The sequence below is a fragment of the Somniosus microcephalus genome, chromosome 7 (genome assembly GCF_052327205.1).
Source record: "Somniosus microcephalus isolate GS21.2 chromosome 7, FLI_Smic_1.0, whole genome shotgun sequence".
NCBI lineage: Eukaryota > Metazoa > Chordata > Chondrichthyes > Squaliformes > Somniosidae > Somniosus > Somniosus microcephalus.
Genome location: NC_140993.1, coordinates 273,657,749 through 273,679,361, shown reverse-complemented (window position 1 = coordinate 273,679,361; position 21,613 = coordinate 273,657,749). Strand labels below are relative to the sequence as shown.

At 49.8% G+C, this 21,613-nt stretch overlaps 1 protein-coding gene across 1 annotated transcript in view; it reads right to left on the bottom strand.

Annotated features, from left to right (window-relative positions):
- LOC147115344 (TPR and ankyrin repeat-containing protein 1-like) overlaps positions 1-21,613 on the bottom strand; it is a 136,084-nt gene that overhangs the window by 79,255 nt on the left and 35,216 nt on the right. Inside the window, exon 8 of the mRNA XM_085993999.1 lies at positions 6,966-7,152. Coding sequence (XP_085850125.1) covers positions 6,966-7,152 — 187 coding nt within the window. The remainder of the gene's footprint in view (positions 1-6,965; positions 7,153-21,613) is intronic.

Here is a 21,613-nt window from a genome sequence, read left to right as displayed (position 1 = left end):
AAAGGAACGGCGATACAGGTCCAAGTCAGGATGGTGTGTGGCTTGGAGGGGAACTTGTAGGTGGTGATGTTCCCATGCGTCTGCTGCCCTTGTCCTTCTAAGTGGTAGAGGTCGCGGGTTTGGAAGGTGCTGTTGAAGGAGCTTTGGCGAGTTGCTGCAGTGCATCTTGTAGATGGTACACACTGCAGCCACAGTGCGCCGGTGGTGGAGGGAGTGAATGTTGAAGGTGGTGGATGGAGTGCCAATCAAGCGGGCTGCTTTATCCTGAATGGTGTCGAGCTTCTTGAGTGTTGTTGGAGCTGCACTCATCCAGGCAAGTGGAGAGTATTCCATCACACTCCTGACTTCTGCCTTGTAGATGGTGGAAAGGCTTTGGGAGTCAGGAGGTGAGACACTCGCTGCAGAATTCCCAGCCTCTGGCCTGCTCTTGTAGCCACAGTATTTATATGGCTGGTCCAGTTCAGTTTCTGATCAATGGTAACCCCCAGGATGTTGATAGTGGGGGATTCAGCGATGGTAATGCCATTGAATGTCATGGGGAGATGGTTAAGAGTCTCGCTTGTTGGAGATGGTCATTGCCTGGCACTTGTGTGGTGCGAATGTTACTTGCCACTTGTCAGCCCAAGTCTGAATGTTGTCCAGGTCTTGCTGCATATGGACACGGACTGCGTCAGTATCTGACGAGTCTCGAATGGTGCTGAACAGTGTGCAATCATCAGCGAACATCCCCACTTCTGACCTTATGGAGGGAAGGTCATTGATGAAACAGCTGAAGATGGTTGGGCCTAGGACACTGCCCTGAGGAACTCCTGCAGTGATGTCATGTGATTGAGATGAATGACCTCCAACAACCACAGCCAACTTCCTTTGTGCTAGGTATGATTCCAACCAATGGAGAGTTTCCCCCTTGATTCCCATTGACTTCAGTTTTGCTAGGGCTCCTTGATGCCACACTCGATCAAATGCTGCCTTGATGTCAAGGGCAGTCACTCTCACTTCACCTCTTGAGTTCAGCTCTTTTGTCCACGTTTGGACCAAGGCTGTAATGAGGTCAGAAGCTGAGTGGCCCTGGCAGAACCCAAACTGGGCGTCAGTTAGCAGGTTATTGCTGAGTAAGTGCCGCTTGATAGCACTGTCGACGACACCTTCCATCACTTTGCTGATGATTGAGAGTAGACTGATGGGACGGTAATTGGCCGGGTCGGATTTGTCCTGCTTTTTAGAGATTGACTCTGTTTATTAGAGATGTCTACTGAGCTGAAAGTTTACCCGAGAGAAATAAGTTCTAATGTACTTTGAACTTGGTTATTTTGAGATAGTTGCAGTTGTCTCCAGTTGAATAACCTTCTACAGTATATTTGTTTTTTTTTTTGCAGAGATTAACACAGCCACTTTATGCAGCATTGAGCCCTGGATTGCAAGCCGGTTGATCAAGCAGCTTCTTCACAGACGTAGATGGCATGAAGTTTTGCTCTTGCTAACTGGGGGAGGTAACAAAAACCAAAGCAAGCAGGCCGATCTGAGATGCGACCTCTCGGGCCTGGATCTTTGCACCATCATTTGTGACCTCGACAAGCATGGGAGCAGTAAATGGCTTCTGCAGAATTTAATAAACTGTGGAGGTAAGTTAGCAGTCAGCATGGTTGGTGTTCATTGCCTTTTATTGAAACCACCCATCAATTTTAAAGCTGCACCATAGAAACATAGAAGATAGGAGCAGGAGTAGGCCATTCGGCCCCTCGAGCCTGCTCCGCCATTCAATGCGATCATGGCTGATCATCCAAATTTAGTACCCTGTCCCCGCTTTCTCCCCATATCCCTTGATCCCTTTAGCCTTAAGAAATATATCTAACTCCTTCATGAATACATTTAATGAATTGGCCTCAACTGCCTTCTGTGGTAGAGAATTCCACAGGTTCACCACTCTCTGGGTGAAGAAATTCCTCCTCATCTCTGTCGTAAATGGCTTAACCCTTATCCTTAGACTGTGACCCCTGGTTCTGGACTCCCCGGCCATCGGGAACATCCTTCCTGCATCTAGTCTGTCCAGCCCTGTCAGAATTTTATAAGTATCTCTTCTGTGACTTCCTAGAATACGGCAGTGTCTACACTTCAAAAGTACTTCATTGGCTGTAAAGGGCATTGGCCCATTCCGAGGTCATGAAAGATGCTTTTAATGAATGTCTTTTTTTTAACTTTCCCATTTTTCCACAGCAGTTACTGATCCAGTCTTCCATTGTTTTGTTTTTTACAGCCTCTCCATGTGGAGTTGGTACTAAAAAATCTCCAATGCAGCTGTCTTTGACAAAAGAGGACTTCAAGCTTGTGCATCTCTTGCTAAACAATGGGGCGAATCCGCACGACCTTACCCTCGCTCCAGGCGACACACCCCTTCATGCTGCAGTCTGTATTGTCCTGGACAAGAAAGGTCTCGCTGTGAATGTTAACTTAGTAGCTCCTTCGAAACCTGCTTCACTAGAATTCTTAAACCAAACTTCTATCACGGTCAAAGTCTTCTCTTAAAATACAGAAACGCGATTGCAGGAATTTAAAGCAGTTTGCCATCTCAGTAACATAGGTGTTTCCAAAACTTCAGAAATGCTCCCTTGTATTCTGACTGAAAATTCCTCAGTTGTATTTTTTAAACGCTTACAGTGACAATTCCTTGTTTCTCTTTTTTAATATTGAAACACAAACCTGACTGGGATAGTATTTACTTCGCTCTATTTTTAAACACGTGGGGCCCTGCGATTCTGCTTGCACTGTAACTCCGGTGGGGATCTCCGCCATTTTCCTTCGAGTTCTGCTGGTCTCCTAACATAAGACCATAAGACGTAGGAGCAGGAGTCGGTCATTTGGCCCCTCGAGCCTGCTCCGCCATTCAATAAGATCAAGGCTGATCTGATCTTGGCCTCAACTCCGCTTCCCTGCCCGCTCCCCATAACCCTCGACTCCCCTATCGTTCAAAAATTTGTCCCTCCCCACCTTGAATATATTCACTGACTCCGCCTCCACAGCTCTCTGGGGAAGAGAATTCCAAAGATTCACGACCCTCTGAGAGAAGAAATTCCTCCTCATTTCCGTTTTAAATGGGTGTCCCCTTATTCTGAAACTATGCCCCCTAGTTCTAGATTCCCCCACAAGAGGAAACATCCTCTCAGCATCTACCCTGTCAAGCCCCCTCAGAATCTTATATGTTTCAATAAGATCACCTCTCATTCTTCTAAACTCCAATGAGTATAGGCCCAACCTGCTCAACCTTTCGTCATAAGACAACCCCTTCAACACCGTCTCCTGCCTGAATTACCAAGGCCACTTTGGAATTCCAGGGCTTCAGTCCCAGTGGAGAAATTTCCTAATTTAAACGAGTCTAAAAAGGGTCAAAGTTAGTTTGCTTCATAAAAGTATTGCTGAAATTTAATCTGAACTATTGTTTGTTGAATTATGCATTTCTAATTTTTATTTTTGAGATTTCTTTTGGACAAACTGAATTTTTGGTTGTGTATCCCGAAACATTGAATATAAAATCATGGGGGTAACTTGGAACTTCTACAAGACTTTGCCTTACCTACTCGGTCATTGGATTTCTTCCTCGACCAGGAGGTGCTGCATAAAGTCACCATTATCATCGTTACTTTATTTTAATTATCAGTCTGCGTAGGTTGACCCTCTCCCACCGTCCCCCAAAAATAGGATGTTCTTGCCATGGAGGGAGTGCAGCGAAGATTCACCAGACTGATACCTGGGATGGCAGGAATGACGTATGAAGAGAGATTGGGTTGATTGGGCTTATATTCGCTAGAGTTTAGAAGAATAAGAGGGAATCTCATTGAAGCTTATAATATTTTAACAGGACTAGACAGACTAGATGCAGGAAGGATGTTCCCAATGGCGGGGGAGTCTAGAACCAGGGGTCTAAGGATAAGGGGTAAGCCATTTAGGACAGAGATGAGGAGGAATTTCTTCACCCAGAGAGTGGTGAACCTGTGGAATTCTCTACCACAGAAGGCAGTTGAAGCCAACTTATTAAATATATTCAAGAAGGAGTTAGATATATTTCTTAAGGCTCAAGGGATCAAGGGATATGGGGAGAAAGCAGGGACAGGGTACTGAATTTGGATGATCAGCCATGATCTCATTGAATGGCGGAACAGGCTCAAGGGGTCGAATGGCCTACTCCTGCTCCTATCTTCTATGTTTGTATAAATGTTTAGTCGTATCAGCCCCTTTAAGGAGGAGGAGGGAGAGATGGGAGGGCATTTGACTTGTGGGCCAGGCTCACCTGACCCACATTACTGCCAGTCTACATGAAATAGGACCTAAGTTAGGTTGCTGTTGGGAGTGTTATTTTTGGTTCTGGACGCTCCCATTACAGGCAGGATCTAAGTTGCAGCACAGCTCCACGAGGATGTTGCCAGGGTTGAGCGAGCGTAGTTATGAAGAGCGAAACTTGAGAAGTCAGCGTTTTTTTTCACTGGAGCTGGCGAAGAGGTGCCCTGGTGGAGGTCTAAAAGGTTACAATAGAATAAATAATGCTTGCTTCTGTTAGTTAGTGGGATGATAATGAAAGGACACAAATTTAAGATGGGTCACAAGAAGTATTAAGGGGAAGGTTAGAGCGACTGCCTTTACACAGAGGATGGTTAGAATGTGGAATTCCATGCCACAAACCATTGTTGAAGCCAAGTTCATAAATACTTTTAAAAGAGAATTAGGTAGTTGTTTTAAAAATAGGAATATTAAGAATAGCACAGGGCGTGAGCAGGGCAGGAGAATGGGTTTAGAGTAGGTGGCTTGCAGTGAGCAGCAGGTGCAGACTTGGAGCACGTGAGCTGTTTATGTAGCATTCTGTGATTTATTTATATATATTTTATATATATATATAATAAATAAAAACAAAATGCTGGAGATACTCAGCAGGTCAGGCAGCATCTGTGAAGAGAGAAACAGAGTTAACGTTTCAGGTCGATGACCCTTCGTCAGAACTGGAAAAAGCTGGAAATGGAACAGGTTTTTAAGCAAGTGGAGGGGCAGGGAAAGGGGGGAGGGGAGGAAAGAACAAAAGGGAAGGTCTGTGATTTATATTGATCGTTTCTGGGTTGCTGACACGTCTAGTTTGTGTTAAAATATTTTATGTTATCTTTTCTGTTCTACCTGCAGATGAGTTTGGTTTGCACATACTGAAATGTCTGTTGGAAAAGTACAGCTCTGATGCAGCGAGTTTTCCGTACCTCAATCCCAACTCTCAGGACAAGGATGGAAATACCCTGCTGCACATCGTATTTCACAAGCCCTACTCTAAAAATCACGAGGAAATAATGGATCTGATCACCAAGTTTGAAATCAGCAACAAGATAAAGAACAAGGAAGGGAAACTATTTACCTACAAAATTAAAAAAGACGACCCTCGATTCATCGCGTGGAATAAAGTGGCATCGCGAAACCGAAAGAAGAGAGAACAAAATGACCAGAGCCAGAAGTTGCGGGCTTCAAAAAGTGTGAAGAATGTGATGAGCAGAAAACGACCATCTGACCAGGAGATCGAGACGTTGGAGAGTTCACAGCCTGACCCGCTGCATCATCTTAATGGCTCCTGTGACCCCCTCCCTCCAGCAGAATTAGAAGGACATCCACTTAAATCAAAGGATGAAGCTAGCATCGCTTTAACTGTGGAAGAAATCCTCGTGAATGAAATTGCAAAAATGATTCAACAACTTAATGTGGTCGAGACTCCGACGGAAGCAAACCCTTCAAAACTGCCCCTGTGCGACACTTTGCTCGGTAATTTAACTCCGACTTTGGAGGCGAGGCCTCCGGTTACCGAAACTGAGTGTTTCCAAAGTGCTGACGATGTTGAAGCTGTAATGTTGAACGGGGCCGCAGAGCATTCAAACTGCGGTTCAGTACAGGAAGACCCGATACCCGAAGAAGTGACCGATTTGCAAGACCTGGACTTTGACAATATGACGTGGGAGATTGAATGTACATCCGAGTTGCTGAAGAAGCTCGGTTGCCGAGACGTACCTCAGCAGATGAAAGCAAAAACTGTAACGGTGATTCGGCAGCTTGGCAATGGGGAATGGACTCGGAGCCTCCAGAAACCACTCAAGCACCTGCAAAGCTCCATCAAGCTTTACGAAGCTAAACTCGACAAAGGAGCAAGATTGCTATGGGAACTAGCAGTGGACTTTTCGCCCCGCTGCAGTGAAAAGCCAGAGAAGATCTTTGAATCGGAGCTTTCTTTTCATCCTCAGGAGAGAGTCACGGGAAGGGTGTACAGTGAGATTATTCGAATCTGGGATATCATCCTAGACCACAATAAACTCAAGCGCGCATTGGATCTGATCTCCAGTTCTTACAATCGTGGGGCCTCCTGCATCCTCCGGAAGAAGCTCAAAGGGATAAACAAAACTCTGCTTACCTCGAATTTAAATGTCCAAAAGAGGATCCCATTGATCTTTGTGGAATATGTTGATTGGAAAGAACTGAAAGAAAAAGTATCTGAATACTTCCCACCTGCTAGCGCAGTGGAGACTGAGTACAACATAATGAAGTTCCATAGCTTTAGCACCAATATGGCTCTTAACATCATTACTAATCTGGAGTCCAGAGTTGAATATCCTTTTAGAGTGGGAGAGTTAGAGTATGCAATAATTGATCTTGTCCCTAAGCCGTTACAGGCAATCATTCTGATTGGACGAAGTGGAACGGGGAAGACCACTTGCTGTCTCTACAGACTTTGGAAGCGTTTCCAACAGTACTGGGAGAAAACAGAGGAGGATGGAAGCCCATGGTTGGTGCGACAGGTTTGGCAGAAAAGGAAAACCGGGATTGTGGATGATGGTGAAAAGGAAGCAGCAATGATAGACAGCAGAACAGATCACTCTGATTGTGCCAATGGGGAGAAATATTTTGAATCAATGGACCAAAGCTGTGACTTGGATCGGAATGGAATGGCATCTTACGGTTGTGCCAGCGAGTTGACAAATGGTCAAGATGATGTGCCGGTGAATCCAGATGGTGCTGACAAACTTGAGCACTTGCATCAAATTTTTGTTACCAAAAACCATGTCTTGTGCCAGGAAGTCTTGAAAAACTTTATGGAGCTTACAAAGTCCACCAAAGTTACGGGCCACTTCAAACCTCTCGAACCTACGATTTACAGACTTCAGGACATTAAGGATGAGAACTTCCCCCTGTTCATAACCTCAAAACAATTGCTGTTGCTAATTGATGCATCCTTGCCAGAACCTTTTTTCCCTCGAAATGAAGACGGCAGTCTAAAAAGGAATATTGTGGGTTGGTCTGCTCAAGAAGATATGACCATACCAGATCTGGGAGACGAGGATGAGGAAGAGGAGTATGAAGGAGAGTTTCTAGATGATGAACGTAGGGCTGCAGAGGGTCATATCACCAAAGAATTTGATCCTCGTGTCTTTGTGACTTATGAGGTATTTGCACACGACCTTTGGCCCAAAATGGTGAAAGGCAAACCTCAGTTTAATCCAGCTTTGGTGTGGAAGGAGATCAAGTCATTTTTGAAGGGTTCTATTGAGGCTTTAAATAGTTCTCAAGGTTGCCTAACAGAAGAACAGTATATTAAACTGGGAAGGAAGAGAGCACCAAACTTCCAGGAAGACAGAACTGAAATCTACCGCTTCTTCTCCATGTACCAGCAAATAAAATCACAGGGGAGATGCTTCGACGAGGAAGACATGCTGTACAACCTGTCGCTGCGATTATCCAAGTTAGTTGAACTGCCATGGTCTGTTCACGAACTGTATGGGGATGAAATACAGGATTTCACCCAAGCTGAGCTTGCCACCCTCATGAAGTGCATCAATGACCCAAATTCCATGTTCCTTACTGGCGATACAGCTCAAAGCATAATGAAGGGAGTGGCTTTTCGCTTCAGTGACCTACGATCTCTCTTTTATTATGCTCATGATTCCAATCACGATGACAAGAAACGCTATAATGTAATAGTGCCGAGCAGAATATACCAACTGCATCAGAACTACCGATCACATTCAGGTATTGCCTCCAGATCACTGTTTGATAAATTAATTAACTGAAAACTAGTGTATAAAATCTCATTTTATAAAAAGAAATGAGAATTTTACTAATTTTTGTGCCCCTTGAACAAGAACTTCATAAACTAGTTCTGTGAAGTCTGGAATCCTTCTGGTCACTCCTTTCTGAACCCTTTCTAGATCCTTTGAGGTTATGGGGACCAAAGCTACTTGTCATACTGCCGAACTGGCCTTCACCGTCCATCTGTATGTTGTCAGTATAACTTGTTCTGACTTTTTAATCCAGTACCCTCAGATGAATCTCGGTATCCAGTTTGCCTTGTTGATAACTGCTTTACTGTGATCAAATTCTTTCAGGGTTTCATGAACGATTACTCTTGAATCTTTTTCATTTTCACATTTTGCCAGTAGTGCTTCAAAGGAGAGAACACTTTCATGTTTGGTATACATTTCCCGTTACCTGTTCCTGTATGCATTACCCAGCATTTATTCACATTCAAATCTATCTCCCATATCTCGGCCCATGTGTGTAATATTTCCAAGTTTGCAGACAACACAAAGCTGGGTGGGTGTGTGTGCTGTGAGGAGGATGCCGAGAAACTCCAGGATGATTTGGACAGGTTGGGTGATTGGGCAGAAGCATGGCAGATGCAATATCAAGTGGATAAATGCGAGGTTATCCACTTTGGTGTCAAAAACAGGAAGGCAGATTATTATCTAAATGGCAATAGATTGGGAGAAGGGGAAGTGCAACGAGACCTGGGCGTCCTTGTGCACCAGTCGCTGAAAGTAAGCATGCACGTGCAGCAGGCGATTAAGAAGGCAAATGGTATGTTGGCCTTCATAGCGAGAGGGTTTGAGTACAGGAACAAGGATGTCTTGCTGCAGTTGTACATGGCCTTGGTGAGGCCACACCTTGAGTATTGTGTGCAGTTTTGGTCGCCTTATCTGAGGAAGGATGTTCTTGCCATGGAAGGAGTGCAGTGAAGATTCACCAGGCTGATACCTGGGATGGCAGGAATGACGTATGAGGAGAGATTGGTTCGATTGGGCTTGTATTCGCTGGAGTTTAGAAGAATGAGAGGGGATCTCATCGAAACTTATAAAATTCTAACAGGACTAGACAGACTAGATGCTGGAAGGATGTTCCCGATGGTTGGGGAGTCCAGAACCAGGGGTCACAGTCTAAGGATAAGGGGTAAGCCATTTAGGACAGAAATGAGGAGGAATTTCTTCACCCAGAGAGTGGTGAACCTGTGGAATTCTCTACCACAGAAGGCAGTAGAGGCCAATTCGTTAAATATATTCAAGAAGGAGTTGGATATATTTCTCAAGGCTAAAGGGATCAAGGGATATGGAGAGAAAGCAGGAACAGGGTACTGAATTTGGATGATCAGCCATGATCTCATTGAATGGCGGAGCAGGCTCGAGGGGCCGAATGGCCTACTCCTGCTCCTATCTTCTATGTTTCTATGTAAATTGGTCCAAGTCTCTGGGTTCAAGTCCCACTTCAGCACATTAAGCCAGGCTGAGACTTCAGTGCCTGGAGATTCCCGATCTGCGCTCCTGGCTGGGACGCACCGTGTCGGGAGCACCCATTCGGCAAACTGAACCAACATAATACCAAAGTGTCAGCTGTGGCTCAGTGGGCAGCACCCTCGCCTCCGAGTCAGAAGGTTGTGGGTTCAAGTCCCCGCTCCAGAGACTCGAGCACATTAATCCAGGCTGAGACTCCAGTGCAGTGCTGAGGGAGTGCTGCAATGCCGGAGGTGCCGTCTTTCAGTTTAGACGTTAATCCGAGGCCCTGCCTGCCGTCTCAGGTGGATGTAAAAGATCCCATGACGCTATTTTGAAGAAGAGTAGGGGTGTACTGGGCAATATTCATCCCTCAACCAACATCACCCAACAGATTGGTCATGAATTTCAAAGCTGGTTGTGGGGCCTTGCTTTGCACAAATTGTCCGTCACATTTACCTCCATAACAGCGATTGATTACACACCAAAAGTATTTAAATATCTGTAAAGTGCTTTGGAATACAAATGCTTATTGAAACATATAAGATTCTGAGGGGGCTCGACAAGGTAGATGCAGAGAGGATGTTTCCCCTCGTGGGGAAATCTAGAACTCGGGGCATAGTTTCAGAATAAAGGGTCGCCCTTTTAGAACTGAGATGAGGAGGAATTTCTTCTCAGAGGGTCGTAAATCTGTGGAATTCTCTGCCCCAGAGAGCTGTGGAGGCTGGGTCATTAAATACATATAAGGTGGAGATAGACAGATTTTTGCAAGATAAGGGAGTGAAGGGTTATGGGGAGCAGGCGGGGAAGTGGCTTTGAGCCCAAGATCAGCCATGATCTCATTGAATGGCGGAGCAGGCTCGAGTGGCCGATTCCTGCTCCTATTTCTTATGTTCTTATGAATATCCTGAGGTGGTGAAAGGCACTATGTGAATGCAAGTACTTTCTTTCTTTCCTTCTTTCTTTCTTTCTTTGAAGCTAAGTTCCTTTCAGCAATTTAGCAGAACCACTTCAGGCATCCTGTTCCATATCATTGACCAATATTGTAAACAGCGTGTTCCTGAATGGACTCCTGTGCTTGCGTGGAGCGCTTTCCATTTATCTCCGTACTTTGTCTTCTGTTGTTAAGTCAAATCTTAACCATCTAAACAATTCGTTAGTTTCCTCCCACCCACATTCGATAAGCTGGTGGTTAAAGCAGAAAATGTTAAGAGGAGATTTGATCGAGGAAGAAGAGTAGTACGGGTAGGTTGAGAGTAAATGAGGAGAAAATGTTTCCAGTGACAGGTGGGTCGGTAATCAGAGGACACTCTCTCTCTCTCTCTCTCTCTCTCTCTCTCTCTCTCTCTCAGGCAGTCCCTCGGAACCGAGGATGACTTGCTTCCACATTAAAAATGAGTTCTCAGGTGACTGATGAGTCCAATGTGGGACCTACAGTCTCTGTCACAGGTGGGGCAGACGGTGGTTGAAGGGGTGGGTGGGGTGCTTGGGTTGACGTGCGCTCCTTCCGCTGTTTGCGTTTGGCTTCCGCTTGCTCCCGGCGAAGAGACTCGAGGTGTTCGGCGCCTTCCCAGATGCTTCTCCTCCACTTTGTGCGGTCTTGGGCCAGGGATTCCCAGGTGTCGGTGGGGATGCTGCACTTTTTCAAGGAGGCTTTGAGGGTGAGGGGATCAGAGGACACTAGATTTAAGGTAATTGGCAAAAGAACCAGAGGCGACATGAGGGGGAAAGAATTTGTGTAGCAAGTTGTTATGATCTGGTAGGGTGGTGGAAGCCGATTCAATGGCAAACTTCAAAAGAGAATTGGGTAAATACTTTGTAAGGGGAAACATTTGCAGGGGTATGGGGAAAGAGCAGGGGAGTGGGACTAATTGGAGAGCTCTACCAACAAGCTAGCACAGGCACGATGGGCTGAACTGCCTCCTTCTGTGCTGTGTGATTCTATGATTCTAACCTTGCCAGCCCCTTGAAAGCAAGTTCTACAGTGGCATTTACCCTGTTTAGATCCCCTGATTTACCAGTCTTTTTAATAACTTTTGGGCATATGCACTTTAAGTAAATATATATTAATATTGGAAAAACAAAATTCTTTGGGAGATGACTAACAAGTTTGGACTGTTTGAGAATGAGCTTTAACTAGCTGGGCCTGGTAGATGGATGATTAACCGATTAGCACCTGCATTCATGAGAAATAGAGTGTATACTTAACAGAAAGTCATCTTCAAATGCACGTAACTGAGCAGAATAACGTAGAAATAATTGTTTTTTATTCTTTACAAAATTAATTTTCCAGAGTACCTTCGAAATTAAAATTATTCTTGCAAATCCTCTAGCTTCTCCATTAGTGATGGGCGACAATTTTCCCGTCTCTGCTTTGACCTCTGCCCTGTCGGCGGGTGCACTGGAGTGAAAGGAGGCTCACCAGTCTGGGTCCCTTACCTTTGTGGAAATGTCTAGCTTCTACTTGCCATCACCCATGTATACCGTCCCGAAACTTGCTGTGTCGGCTATGCAGTTAAACACTATATTGCAGCTCCCTTTTTATGCGTTACTTACTGAAAATACATAATGGGGAAAGTACAGTATTGGGCAAGATTACGTAATCTACCACCGAGGATTTAAAGCAGTGTTTTAAAAAAAAAAAATACATACTTTATTCATAAAAATCTTTGTTTACATACATGACAATACAGTCCACATCTGGTACAAAACAAATTAACTTCAGTACATGGCACTCAATTTACAAATTACATTACATTTATCATCATTACATATATCAAAGCTTGTTCAGTGTTGTCCGTCGATCGCGCTGCCTAGCCTCAGGTGTGGCTACAGCGACACTGTTTTAGCCACATGCACTAATTTTAATAGAAAACACCTTACACACAATACGGGTAAATGTCCTTCACATGAATATTTACTCAACAAATATCGACCACCATTCAGTGTGAAACTTTGCAGTCTTTGTCTTTCACCAAGGTTTGGCATCCTGGCATGAATTTATCAGACGCAGCATATCTTCGTGCAGCCTCTAGGCTTTTGTCCAGCAGTTGCAAGCGGCATTCCGTGATTGCTGAGAATGTTGACCTGCTCAATGAGATGCTCCAGACTCGCCCCTGCTCCCCATCCAGAGCGCGGTTGAATGCTGCTTACACTGTGCCATTGGCATGCCCTTGCCTCTGAGGCAGAAGGTTGTGGGTTAGAGCCACACTTCAGGGATTTGAGCGCATAATCCAGGCCGACACTCCAGTGCAGTGCTGAAGGAGTGCTGCACTGTCGGAGGTGCCGTCTTTCGGCTGAGGCGTTAAACTGTCTGACCTCTTGAGCGGATGTAAAAGATCCCACACCCCTATTTCAAAGAGGAGCCAGGGGAGATCTACCCGGTGTCCTGGCCGACATTTATCCATCAGCCAGCATCACTAAAACAGATTATCTGGTCATTTATCTCATTGCTGTATGTGGGACCTTGCTGTGCTCAAATTGGCTGCCACGTTTCCTACATTACAACAGAGACTACACTCTGAAAGTACTTAATTGGCTATAAAGGGCTTTGGGTCATCAAGAAATCGGGAAAGACACTATATAAATGCAGGTCTGTCTTCAGTTATTTTGATTGGTCGGGCTGTCCATGATCACTCCTCCCCCTCCGTGTAACGTTGCTGGTCTTACCATGGTGCTGAAGTCCAGTATTTTCACCTGTGTTGCACACCATTTTAGCAGATAACCAATAAGCAGAAACCAAGGAAGCAAAAACACAATGATCAAAAATCACTCGCGCGCTCTTTTTCACCGTACCATTTTATTAACGAATGCGCGAAAGGGTTAAAGTACACATACATACACCGTGCGCCTATGAGTATTGAGATGATATGCCCAACGACTCTGTCTTATCAGTGATTTTTTTATTTGGCCATCAAAAATGCAAGTAGCCACATCTGGATTCTCAGTCAGCCACTTGTGGCTAACGGTTTTGGGCATCGCTGAGCTGTGATTTAGAATTTTAAGTTTTTGTGTACCTTGTATTGATTAACGCAAGTTCCTTGTGTATATTTAGGAATTTTGAATTTGGCCTCGGGTGTGGTGGATCTTCTCCAGTACTATTTTCCGGAGTCCTTTGATCGCTTGCCGAGAGACACTGGCCTCTTTGATGGACCAAAGCCATCTCTCCTGGAGTCCTGTAGTGTCAGTGACCTGGCTATTTTGCTTAGAGGGAACAAACGGAAATCCCAGCCAATAGAATTTGGTGCACACCAGGTTTGCATTTATACATCTCCTATCGCGTGTATTTGAGTTCCTAGAATCATTCTGATATGTTCCATGAGGAGGCTGGAAATAAACCATTTAGACTACGAGTAGAAATTAGTGACCAGTTTATAATAATATATAGAAGATATGCAAAGTGAAACTAGAGATCATAAAGTTTATAGCAAATGGCGAGATACTTTTTTTTGTCTATAGCATCCCTAGCACAGACAGAAAATCATTGGGAGAACTCACCTGAATTCCCGATAGTACAGATGCAGAGTAAACCTTTTGTTTCTTAACTTGTCCCATTACCGTCTCCTTTTGCCTTGCACCATCATCCCTTTTGTCTCTTAATCTCTCCTGCCTTCCACCCTATCACAGACCTTCCCTTTTGTACTTTCCTCCCCTCCCCCCTTTCCCTGCCCCCACACTTGTTTAAAAACCTGTTCCATCTCCAGCTTTTTCCAGTTCTGACGAAGGGTCATCGACCTGAAACGTTAACTCTGTTTCTCTCTCCACAGATGCTGCCTGACCTGCTGAGCATTTCCAGCACTTTCTGTTTTTAGTTCAGAGTAAACCTTTCCTCTACTCTCTGCCCCAGCAATGTGTCTCAGCCCCAACCAGAAGAGCAGCCTCGACTGCACCAGCGTGACATTTGCCCAGTCTGAACCCAAGGCCGGTGTCTAACCCACTGCGCCATCCATTTCCCAGACACCTTAAAAAGAGGCAACCCTATTCACAAGCAGAACCACCATATTCACCAGCCTCTGCACGTCTGTGTTATTGGACTGCCAATTATTTGTGGCGGTCCAGAAGTTAGGAACCTCCTGCAAATTGCAATGGAAAGAAGGGAATCGAAGGCGATTTATACTCTTGTTTTTTCTGATTTTAATGCTGTGTTCGTGGGGCCCTAATTGAAAATGCAGCCCCAGGTCTGAGGGTCGGTCGAATGCTATTGAATGCACTGACAGTGGTGAGAGCTACCTGAGGTGACGATTTTGGTGATCGGTTCATGTTGCCTTCGCTCCAGTTTGATACCTGGAACCGAAGTGCATGATGTGCCCCAGTGCTTCACGATAGTTAATCAATGTGTAGACCTACTGCTGTGGTTGCATACACTGGACCACCTTCTCCATTGCACAGTACCACTGCATGAGCGTGCATGTGGGCAATGCATAATGCCCCACGTCGCAGGAAACTTTCATATTCGCTGTAAAGGCAGTAAGCTGGTGGAGCAGATCATCCGTCCGTTATAGAACCACTTATTGTTGGGTCAGCCGGATTTGATTTGGAATTCTGACCAGGTGGACCTTCGAACTTCCCTTTGATTTTTTGTTCTATAAATGCTGGCAGAGTCTGTTATGTCTCTTTCTTGCTCTCTCTCGCCCCCCCCGTTCTCTCCACCCCCCCCGCTCTCTCCACCCCCCCCCGCTCTCTCCACCCCCCCCGCTCTCTCCACCCCCCCCGCTCTCTCCACCCCCCCCGCTCTCTCCACCCCCCCCGCTCTCTCCACCCCCCCGCTCTCTCCACCCCCCCGCTCTCTCCACCCCCCCGCTCTCTCCACCCCCCCGCTCTCTCCACCCCCCCGCTCTCTCCACCCCCCCGCTCTCTCCACCCCCCCGCTCTCTCCACCCCCCCGCTCTCTCCACCCCCCCGCTCTCTCCACCCCCCCGCTCTCTCCACCCCCCCGCTCTCTCCACCCCCCCGCTCTCTCCACCCCCCCGCTCTCTCCACCCCCCCGCTCTCTCCACCCCCCCGCTCTCTCCACCCCCCCGCTCTCTCCACCCCCCCGCTCTCTCCACCCCCCCGCTCTCTCCACCCCCCCGCTCTCTCCACCCCCCCGCTCTCTCCACCCCCCCGCTCTCTCCACCCCCCCGCTCTATCCACCCCCCCGCTCTCTCCACCCCCCCGCTCTCTCCACCCCCCCGCTCTCTCCACCCCCACGCTCTCTCCACCCCCCCGCTCTCTCCACCCCCCGCTCTCTCCACCCCCCGCTCTCTCCACCCCCCCGCTCTCTCCACCCCCCCCGCTCTCTCCACCCCCCCCGCTCTCTCCACCCCCCCCGCTCTCTCCACCCCCCCGCTCTCTCCACCCCCCCCCGCTCTCTCCACCCCCCCCGCTCTCTCCACCCCCCCGCTCTCTCCACCCCCCCCGCTCTCTCCACCCCCCCCGCTCTCTCCACCCCCCCCGCTCTCTCCACCCCCCCGCTCTCTCCACCCCCCCCGCTCTCTCCACCCCCCCCCGCTCTCTCCACCCCCCCCGCTCTCTCCACCCCCCCGCTCTCTCCACCCCCCCCGCTCTCTCCACCCCCCCCGCTCTCTCCACCCCCCCCGCTCTCTCCACCCCCCCGCTCTCTCCACCCCCCCGCTCTCTCCACCCCCCCCGCTCTCTCCACCCCCCCCGCTCTCTCCACCCCCCCGCTCTCTCCACCCCCCCGCTCTCTCCACCCCCCCGCTCTCTCCACCCCCCCGCTCTCTCCACCCCCCCCCCGCTCTCTCCACCCCCCCCCCGCTCTCTCCACCCCCCCCGCTCTCTCCACCCCCCCGCTCTCTCCACCCCCCCGCTCTCTCCACCCCCCCGCTCTCTCCACCCCCCCGCTCTCTCCACCCCCCCGCTCTCTCCACCCCCCCGCTCTCTCCACCCCCCCGCTCTCTCCACCCCCCCGCTCTCTCCACCCCCCCGCTCTCTCCACCCCCCCGCTCTCTCCACCCCCCCGCTCTCTCCACCCCCCCTGCTCTCTCCACCCCCCCCGCTCTCTCCACCTCCCCCGCTCTCTCCACCCCCCCCCCCGCGCTCTCCACCCCCCCGCGCTCTCCACCCCCCCGCTCTCTCCACCCCCCCGCTCTCTCCACCCCCCCGCTCTCTCCACCCCCCCGCTCTCTCCACCCCCCCGCTCTCTCCACCCCCCCGCTCTCTCCACCCCCCCGCTCTCTCCACCCCCCGCTCTCTCCACCCCCCGCTCTCTCCACCCCCCGCTCTCTCCACACCCCGCTCTCTCCGCCACCCCCCCGCTCTCTCCGCCACCCCCCCGCTCTCTCCGCCACCCCCCCGCTCTCTCCGCCCCCCCGCTCTCTCCGCCGCCCCCCCGCTCTCTCCGCCGCCCCCCCGCTCTCTCCGCCCCCCCGCTCTCTCCGCCCCCCCGCTCTCTCCGCCCCCCCGCTCTCTCCGCCCCCCCGCTCTCTCCGCCCCTCCGCCCCCCCGCTCTCTCCGCCCCCCCGCTCTCTCCGCCCCCCCGCTCTCTCCGCCCCCCCGCTCTCTCCGCCCCCCCGCTCTCTCCGCCCCCCCGCTCTCTCCGCCCCCCCGCTCTCTCCGCCCCCCCCGCTCTCTCCGCCCCCCCGCTCTCTCCGCCCCCCCGCTCTCTCCGCCCCCCCGCTCTCTCCGCCCCCCCGCTCTCTCCGCCCCCCCGCTCTCTCCGCCCCCCCGCTCTCTCCGCCCCCCCCGCTCTCTCCGCCCCCCCGCTCTCTCCGCCCCCCCGCTCTCTCCGCCCCCCCGCTCTCTCCGCCCCCCCGCTCTCTCCGCCCCCCCGCTCTCTCCGCCCCCCCGCTCTCTCCGCCCCCCCGCTCTCTCCGCCCCCCCGCTCTCTCCGCCCCCCCGCTCTCTCCGCCCCCCCGCTCTCTCCGCCCCCCCCGCTCTCTCCGCCCCCCCCCCCGCTCTCTCCGCCCCCCCCGCTCTCTCCGCCCCCCCCCGCTCTCTCCGCCCCCCCCCGCTCTCTCCGCCCCCCCCCCGCTCTCTCCGCCCCCCCCGCTCTCTCCGCCCCCCCCGCTCTCTCCCGCCCCCCCCGCTCTCTCCGCCCCCCCCCGCTCTCTCCGCCCCCCCCCGCTCTCTCCGCCCCCCCCGCTCTCTCCGCCCCCCCGCGCTCTCGCCCCCCCGCCCTTTCTCGCCCTCTCTCTCCTCTCCCCCCCCCTCTCTCTCTCCTCTCCCCCCCCTCTCTCTCTCCTCTCCCCCCCCTCTCAATTCAATTCAATTCAATTCAAATCGCTTTATTGGCATGTCAAGGTGCATCTTATGTTGCCAAAGCATCGAAAAGCATTTATGGTTGAACACATAAACGCAGATCTAATCATACAGTGTATAAACAGATATATCCCTGAGTGTATAAATATACATTCGTATAATTTGTATATACTCTTTTCTTAGGTTTACTGGCTGTCCCTCTGTTTATGGCAAGCTGTAACATAGTGTGCCGCTAAGGTTACACAGTTTCTCTGTTCCCCGAGTCGGTATGGGAGTTTTTGGTCGTCATTCAAATTTCTGAATTCAGGGCATATTTGTGAGAATTTTTGGTAGAAATTCTCCCTGATGCCCTGATATTTTCCACAAGCTGTGAGGAAATGCATCTCTGTCTCCACCACTCCCTGACTGCAGTGAGAGCATATCCTGTCCTCTCTTGGCAGCCGGGTCTGTCTGTGTCTGCCTTTTTCGATCGCCAGGCTATGTTCACCAAGTCTGTACCTTGTCAAGGTTTTTCTCAGTTTGCTATCCTTTGCCATGGTCAGGTATTCAGCCATGTTGTATTGTCTGTTTAGGGCCAAGTAGCAATTGAGTTTGTTTTGGGTTTTTGTTGTTTCTGCCCAATATGACAGGTATTTTTCCTTTTGCTTAGTGACAATTGTGTTGGGTCGAATTCTCTGTGCTACGATGTCACTGTCCTGGGGCTGGTTATTGTTAGTAGTGTTAGTGGTTGCTTCACTGAGTCCCAGGACTAGTTGACTGAGGGTATTCTTCTTTATGGTCCTCTCTTGGCATTTCAAGGCTTCGTAATGATAGCAGTGGGGGTTGCTCATTTTTAGGTGTTTCCAAAATTTGGTGGCTCTTTTTTGGATAGTAATTATTAGTGGATGTTGGCCTAGTTCTGCCCTGCATGCATTGTTTACGGTTTTCCTTTGAGTCCGGAGGATACTTTTACAGAATTCTGCATGTAGGATCTCAATTGGGTGTTTGTCCCCCCTCTCTCTCTCCTCTCCCCCCCCTCTCTCCTCTCCCCCCCCCTCTCCCCCCCCTCTCCTCTCCCCCCCTCTCCTCCCCTCTCCTCCCCCCCTCTCCTCCCCTCTCCTCCCCCCCTCTCCTCTCCCCCCCTCTCCTCTCCCCCCTCTCTCTCTCTCCTCTCCCCCCTCTCTCTCTCTCCTCTCCCCCCTCTCTCTCTCTCCTCTCCCCCCTCTCTCTCTCTCCTCTCCCCCCTCTCTCTCTCTCCTCTCCCCCCTCTCTCTCTCTCCTCTCCCCCCCCTCTCTCTCTCTCCTCTCCCCCCCCTCTCTCTCTCTCCTCTCCCCCTCTCTCTCTCTCCTCTCCCCCTCTCTCTCTCTCCTCTCCCCCCTCTCTCTCTCTCCTCTCCCCCCTCTCTCTCTCTCCTCTCCCCCCTCTCTCTCTCTCCTCTCCCCCCTCTCTCTCTCTCCTCTCCCCCCTCTCTCTCCTCTCCCCCCTCTCTCTCTCTCCTCTCCCCCCTCTCTCTCTCTCCTCTCCCCCCTCTCTCTCTCTCCTCTCCCCCCTCTCTCTCTCTCCTCTCCCCCCTCTCTCTCTCTCCTCTCCCCCTCTCTCTCTCCTCTCCCCCTCTCTCTCTCCTCTCCCCCCCTTCTCTCTCTCCTCTCCCCCCCCTCTCTCTCTCCTCTCCCCCTCTCTCTCTCTCCTCTCCCCCTTCTCTCTCTCCTCTCCCCCTTCTCTCTCTCCTCTCCCCCCTCTCTCTCTCCTATCCCCCCTCTCTCTCTCCTATCCCCCCTCTCTCCTCTCCCCCCTCTCTCTCTCTCCTCTCCCCCTCTCTCTCTCTCCTCTCCCCCTCTCTCTCCTCTCCCCCTCTCTCTCTCCTCCTCTCTCTCTCCTCTCCCCCTCTCTCTCTCCTCTCCCCCTCTCTCTCTCCTCTCCCCCCCCTTCTCTCTCTCCTCTCCCCCCCTCTCTCTCTCTCCTCCCCCTCTCTCTCTCTCTCCTCTCCCCCTCTCTCTCTCTCCTCTCCCCCTTCTCTCTCTCCTCTCCCCCCCTCTCTCCTCTCCCCCCTCTCTCTCTCTCCTCTTCCCCCCTCTCTCTCTCTCCTCTTCCCCCCTCTCTCTCTCTCCTCTCCCCCCTCTCTCTCTCTCCTCTCCCCCCTCTCTCTCTCCTCTCCCCCCTCTCTCTCTCCTCTCCCCCCTCTCTCTCTCCTCTCCCCCCTCTCTCTCCTCTCCCCCTTCTCTCTCTCCTCTCCCCCTCTCTCCTCTCCCCCTCTCTCTCCTCTCCCCCCTCTCTCAAATTCAAATTCAAATTCAAATCGCTTTATTGGCATGACAAGTTACATCTTATGTTGCCAAAGCATCGGAAAACATTCATGTTTGTTCTCAAAATACAGATCTATCCATACAGTGTATAAACAGATATATCCCTGAGTGTATAAATATACTTTCATATAATTTATATATACTCTTATCTTTAGTGGTTGTCCCTCTGTTTATGGCAAGCTGTAACATAGTGTGCCGCCAGTGTTATGCAACTTCTCTCTTCCCCTAGTAGGTATGGGAGTTTTTGGTCGTCATTCAAATTTCTGAATTCCGGGCATATTTTTGTAAATTTTGGGTAGAAATTCTCCCTTATGCCCTGATATTTTCTACAAGCTGTGAGGAAGTGCATCTCTGTCTCCACCATTCCCTGACTGCAGTGAGAGCATATCCTGTCCTCTCTTGGTAGCCGGGTCTGCCTGTGTCTACCTTTTTCGATCGCCAGGCTATGTTCACTAAGTCTGTACATTGTCAGGATTTTTCTCAGTTTGCTGTTCTTTACCATGGTCAGGTAATCAGCTATGTTGTATTGTCTGTTTAGGGCCAAGTAGCAATTGAGTTTGCTTTGGGTTTTTGTTGTTTCTGCCCAATATGTCAGATATTTTTCCTTTTGCTTAGCGACGATTGTGTTGGGTCGAATTCTTTGTGTTACGCTGTCACTGTCACAGAAATCACAGAAACCTCACAGTACAGATAGAGGCCATTTCGGCCCATCGAGCCTGCACCGACACATGTCCCACCCGATCCCCGTAACCCCTACACCAACACATATCCCACCCTATCCCCGTAACCCCACGTATTTAATCCCCCTAACACTAAGGGTCAATTTTTATCATGGCCAATCAACCTAACCCCGCACATCTTTGGACTGTGGAGGAAACCGGAGCACCCGGAGAAAACCCACGCAAACACGGGGAGAATGTGCAAACTCCACATAGACAGTCACCCGAGGCCGGATTCGAACCCGGGTCCCTGGCGCTGTGAGGCAACAGTGCTAACCACTATGCCACCGTCCTGGGGCTGGTTATTGTTAGTAGTGTTAGTAGTTACTTCACTGAGTCCCAGGACTAGTTGACTGAGGGTATTCTTCTTTATGGCCATCTCTTGGCATTTCAGGGCGTCGTAGTGATAGCATTGGGGGTTGCTCATTTCTAGGTGTTTCCAAAATTTGGTGGCTCTTTTTTGGATAGTGATTATTAATGGATATTGGCCTAATTCTGCCCTGCATGCATTGTTTGCTGTTTTCCTTTGAGTCCGGAGGATACTTTTACAGAATTCTGCATGTAGGATCTCAATTGGGTGTTTGTCCCATTTTGCAAATTCTTGTTGTGTTAACGGTCCCCACACCTCACTGCCATAGAGTGCAATTGGTTCAATTACTGATTTGAAAATTTTGAGCCAAATGCTAATTGGGATTTCTATTTGGATGGATTTTTTAATGGCATAGAAAGCCCTTCTTGCTTTCTCTTTCAGTTCATTCACAGCCAGTTTGAAGTTTCCCGTAGAACTGATTTTTAAGCCCAAGTATGTGTAGTTAGTGGTTTGTTCAATTTTGGTTGTTCCTATTGTGAAATTTATTTTGGGTC